General features: G+C 34.4%; 1 protein-coding gene across 1 annotated transcript; it reads right to left on the bottom strand.

Annotated features, from left to right (window-relative positions):
* Window positions 1-1,596: 1,596 nt before the first annotated feature.
* Window positions 1,597-1,953, bottom strand: LOC146922964 (uncharacterized). Its single transcript, XM_085711641.1, has one exon. It carries the CDS (start codon window positions 1,951-1,953, stop codon window positions 1,597-1,599), a length of 357 nt encoding a protein of 118 aa, XP_085567767.1.
* Window positions 1,954-6,107: the final 4,154 nt, after the last annotated feature.

Genomic DNA, 6,107 nt, shown 5'->3' with positions numbered 1-6,107 from the left:
GATTATTGCCCTTTTACGCTTTAGGTATCTTACTTTACCCATTTGTGCAGGAATTAAGCTCAAGACATTAAGCAAAGAAGAAAAACAAAGAAATAGTGCAAAAGGTAACTCGCAATGGCGAGTAGAAGAGGAGCAAAGGCGAGCCAGAGGCGAGCACAAGTCAGAGAGCACAAAGATCTCACTCGCATCCAACACGCAACTGCGAGCTGAAGGCGAGCTCACTCGCAACGGTGAGCAAAAGAACCTCAAAGGCGAGTCTGACGCGAGTTGAAGTCAGTAAGTCCAGTAACTACTCGCACTCAACTCGCCAAAGGCGAGCAGAAGGCGAGTAAACTCGCAACAGCGAGCTCAAAGGCGAGCAAGTTCCAGAGAGTGCCAGTTTTTCACACGCTCTCAACTCGCAAAGGCAAGCAGGAAGCGAGCAACTCGCAATGGCAAGTGAATTTAATCACGAGGCGAGTTAGGGTGGCCTAAAACTTCTCCAAGGTGACGTGGCTCAAACCCACTGGTGAAGCAACCTCAACTCGCCATTGTGAGTGAAGTTACTCGCGAGGTGAGTTGATGCAGTACATGAATTCTATAAATAGCCCACTTAACCATTTCAGTTGGAATCTTAGTTCTTACATAGTTTTCACTTATAACATTCTTAGAGAGAGAAATAGGGCTAGAGCATATAGAGTGAGAGTGATAGAAAGTTGGATTCTTCCTCATTTGTTGAGAGATCACAAAGTTGTAATGAATCTTTCTCCTTCAATTCATTCTTGCAAGGCTTCCATGACAATGAGTAGCTAAATCTCCTTTGTTGGGATTAGAGGTACTTGATCTAAGCTAACATGTAATCTTTTGGATCTATAAATATATGGTTCTAGCATTTGATTTGATATTGATGTTGTTCTTGTACTTTAATCTTCATGTTTGATTTATTAGTGATTGAACAATGCTTTTGAATCTAGATCTAGAATAATCATCTATAAAAACATAGATTCTAGACATGGAATGGATGTTTTGATAATCACCTTTTGTATCCAAACCTAATGCTTACTTATCATTCAATAGATTGAGAAATCATCGATTAAATGATAAGAACGACTCTTGGATCGTTCAATAGTTTGAGACATCGACGATTGAACGATACAAGAGATCTCACGATATTGTTTGGACACGAATGATGTTGTTGAGGGATATGTGATAATATCAAAAGATAAGCTAGAATCCATATATGATCATTAGGTTATATGTGACGCTTGATTAAGGAACTCTAATCCTAACAAGTTTCACGCCTTATTAATCTCCATTTTATCATTCGCAAAGTAGTTAACATAGTTTAAACAAACTTAGAATGATATTTGGTGTCGAACGGTCTTTGATATCGCACTAGTCCTTGAGGAGACGATTTATAAATACTTACTTTGTTTGATGCAAAAATACTACATCAGACTGACATATCGATCAGACCAGCTTAAGGAATTATCACGAGCATGTTGTCTCTGTAGCGGGCAAGTGGGAGAAATATGCCAACCTTCCTTCAAATGTATAATCATGAAATAGTTGTCGTTGATATGTGCCATACACACCAATCGCTCAACTAGTGGCGGTTCACCCCATAGAGGAACAAAAGGTTTCAGACCGCCCTTTCAAAATGGACAGTAGAACAACATCGTGGTTGTATTTCTGTGCAATGAAAAAACCCATATCCTGCATGGTCATCCATTTATCTGGTGGTGCAGGACCAATACCGAAAAATCTTAGAGCTTCCAAGACCTCTTTATATCGCCTATCATCATTAATCATCTGCTGATAACGAGCATTTCCTTCACCGATTAGCTCTTTGTGCAGCTGGTAACAGATCATTTGGTGATCGTCAACACTCAAATTACATAGACCCGCAACTGCACGGAACCTACAATGACCATCACCAGCTACATCCACCACCTTTTCAATAAAGTCATGCATCTAAATTGAGATTTGGTCATTGTGTGGTATATGGACTTCAACCGGAATTGACTTAGGATTTTTGGGAGTTGGCTTAGGATTTTTGGGAATTGGCTTAGAAGGACTAGGAGACATGTTGCTTTTCCGTGCACTCTTGTTACTTGCCCCTGTTGAATTTGTTTGTGAAACTTGTGTCTGTTGTTCTTGAGAATCAACAATCTCCCAGAGGGAATGCGATCGCTTTGTCTACCGAATGAAATGTTTATTTTTCTTTGGAGCTCCTTTTGTGGTGACCTTTTTTGGCTGTTCCCGCATAGAGGTAGTCTCCGGCAAAACAAACTATCAAAATTGTTCTTTGATATGGAACTTCATGTTGTAATTTGCGTTCTTGAACCTGCCAGTTTAAGAACTAGTGAAAAAAAGATGCATTCTGTTATGTTTTGTGACTATTAGGATTATATAATCCGAATTTATACGATACACCTCATACACATGTACTTGTTCATGTTGCATGGGGCAAAAATTTGATATTTTTGTGGCCAAATTCGTACTTTTGGGACCTGCCGCCATATTCCACTTAAAAATTGAACATCTGGTAAGTATTCAAGTACTTGGGGAACCCTCCCTTAAAAGCAAGCTATCAAGGGGAAAAGCCAAACTACTTAAATGCTAGCATCCCATATAACTTGTTGTGGGAATTGGACACCCCATAATACCCAAGTTATATATTTGTGGGAATTGGAACTCCATCAACCTCATGCATGACAGGAGACTGATTACGCCTGTTCTTGTGTTGAATGCCTCTTTCTATTTGAAGAAATGGCTGCATCGGAAAAAGATTTAGGTTTCTCTACTGCAGTACTGTTGAAGAGATTAACTGATGGCTGTATATATGATGGAAGTATGAGGAAAAGAAAATTACCGTTTTTTGTTGTTGTTGTGATTGTTAATATTTTAATGGTAAAAAGATTTAGTCTGCATTGCCACTCTAGCATTCTTTATGCTTTTCTATGTTTTATTCTTGTCGGACATTATTATTGAAAGAACTAAGGTTGGGCTGCTTAATTGATACTGGCATGTAGAAGTTATATATTTGCATCATTTCTCTTGTTTCTATGTTGTTTTTTACTCTGTATCAGTGTACAGATTAAACTTATACTAAAAGATGCTTGGTTCTTTTTTGAAAATGTGAACTGTTAAATGCTTTAAAGATTTTCATATACTCTTTATGTTTTAGATATTTGATTCCTTAACTCTTTTTGAAGAGCACATGTTAACAAGAACACAAAAATGCTAGATCATACCAGATATTGCATGCTGAAATTTTAGTCTCATTCTTGCAAATATTATACTTTATTATTTTTGTTTTGTGCAGCTTCATATTGAAATTGCAACTCATATTCAAGTCAAAGAAGATGGGCCCAAGAGGAGGTTTGCATCTATGTGGACATAATAGTTTTTTCTTTTTATATTTTACTTTGGGTACAATTTTTGAGCTGTTTATTATCAAAATTGATTAGACCCCAACTGATTTTTATAATTTGCAATTGCAACCCAATATGCGATAGGTGCTTTTGAATTCAATTTTTTTCAGCCTACTGTACATCGAGACAGCAGATAGGCCAGGGTTGCTAGTTGAAATAATCAAAGTCATTGCAGATGTGAACATTGATGTTGAGTCGACTGAGATCGATACAGTAGTATCTTCCTCTCTGTCCTGCTTCCGTCTGTCCCTGACTTTCAGTTGCCATTACTCAAAGTAACTTTACCCACTTTTTCTCTCTGCAGGGTTTGATTGCTAAGGATAAATTTCATGTCAGTTATGGTGGGGCTGCATTAAACAGATCAATGTCTCAGGTAACCATTGTGTTGAAAAGAAATTTAGATGTTGGTTTGATCAGCCTTTATCAGAGGCTGTAGAGTGTAGATAGTTTTATAGATAGATGATGAAATAAAAATTAGGAATTGCATATTTATCTGATTATTGTGTTGATTATTTAAAATGAAGTTCAATTGTTGTTTATCGGATACTCATTTTGCTCAAGTTAATTATTTGTGTATCGGTCACTCATTTTGCTGAAATTAATTACTTGCACAACAATCTCAGGTTTTGGTGAACTGTCTGCGTTACTACCTCCGGACGCCAGAAACAGATATTGATAGTTACTGAGGGTACCACATTTACTTGTATAATAATCAAATCAAAATTCAAATGTAACTGACCGTTCCTAGAGTTTTACAGGTCTTAGGCATAATATGAGAAAAGGGCCCCTTACACAATACATCTTAATTTTTTTTAGATCATTGTTATGATTTTATCAAGTCTTATTTTCATTTTTTTCCCCGCTTTTTACTACCAAAATAGAACAAAAAAAAAAAAAAAGATGAGTGAGCCACATGATCCTAAATTCGTCTCACATGATTTAGCATAATGATATAATTTAATTTTTTGGAACCTTTGAAACACAACATTAAGATTAATTTCTCTAGTAGGCTTATTTTTTCAACTAAAATATAATTTGTTTTGTTATAAAATTCCCAATTTCTTGGATAATAAATATGACCAATATATTTAATATTAGGGAGGCACATTATTAGAAACAAAGGGCCCAAAAAAATATCACAAATTTATTCAATAATAATTTTTTTGGCACATTTTTAAGAAAAACTAAAAACTTTATAGGAAGGGTGTATATAGAAATATTTGTACATAAGGGGGTATATACAGTAAATTGAGACAAAAGGGCTATAAACATTAACAGGCTTCAGCACAGCCTTTCAACATGTTTGGCCTTTCAGTAAACCTTACTATACACACCCCCCAAAAACTAAATATTTATACGTACACCCCCTGTCGTAATTTTTTGTTTAGGGCCCCCTACCGGCAAGGGCCCTAGGCCGTCTCATCCCTGACCTATGCCTAGGGCCGACCCTGGTAACTGATATTGTACCAAAGTGTCAGCTCCATATTATTATCACCTGTGAGGCATGCATCTCACATTTAAATCTGACAGTTTTACTGCTACCAGATTGTGGAATTAAAATGTGTTGAAATGAATGCATCCATCTGTGTTTGAATTTATTTATGGTGGAGAATATTAGAATTATACAATAGTGCTCTGAAATTTAAGAAACTCTTATTATATGAAAATCGCTAAATTATTTTTTTACACAACTTGAAATTATTTTAGAAAAAACATAAACAATAGTGCTCCAAATCTAAGAAAGAAAAAAGAAGCAATAGTGTTCCAAATCTAAGAAACTATGAAATACTTTAGTAGCACCTCTAAAAAAGTAAAATAAAATACTTTAGTAGCAGTGCAAGCACTTTTTTATACATACATATATATATATATATATATATATATATATATATATATATATATATATATATATATATATTATATCAGGAAATAATATATCATATGTTAATATTTTATTGATATTTTTTTTTTACGTTTATTATTAATTTTATATTATTACAAATTTAGTTCAATAATGATAAATAAAAATTATATATATATATATATATATATATATATATATATATATATATATATATATATATATATATAGGATTGATAAATCTAGATCCTCTGCTCCATTTCTCTTTCTGTATTCCCTACACCATCTCCATCCCTCTTTTATTTTTCATTTTTTCTTCATCATCTTTCATTATTCTTAGGTGACAACTTGTGTACCCATCTGACGCGGCAGGGTATTTGTACCCATGGCCTTTTTAAATCGGTTAAAAGACTAACTGATATCATATAAGACTCTTTTAAGCTGAGTGAGCAAAAAAGCAATTTTAAAAAGGTTTTGTCTTTTCTGAAAATATAATATTTTTATTTTTATTTTCATTTTTATCCCTTAGGATTGTATTACTGGCTCTGATACCAGGTTTGGCGCAGAATCGCCAGCGAAATTTTCTCGAACTTCGTTTAACATTTGTTCGATTTTTCTTAACCCTTGAAATGGTTTTAAGAGCATTTTAGCTCTTTCTTTTTGTGTATTAGTAAGATTTTCTAAATCTTCTGTTTCTCTTAGTAGATCATCAATATATTCTATATGATAAACTACAAATTCTTTAGCATGGAAAAGAACTTGTCTTAAAACAATTCTTTCATTGTAAAATTCTATTTCAGAGACTATATTCTCCAGTCTTTTCTTAAAGA

This window comes from Medicago sativa, chromosome 5, assembly GCF_051527215.1.
Source record: "Medicago sativa cultivar Bolivia chromosome 5, Bolivia_mono, whole genome shotgun sequence".
Classification (NCBI taxonomy): domain Eukaryota; kingdom Viridiplantae; phylum Streptophyta; class Magnoliopsida; order Fabales; family Fabaceae; genus Medicago; species Medicago sativa.
The sequence above is the reverse complement of the archived record's forward strand: the minus strand, read 5'-3'. Positions and strand labels throughout refer to the sequence as shown.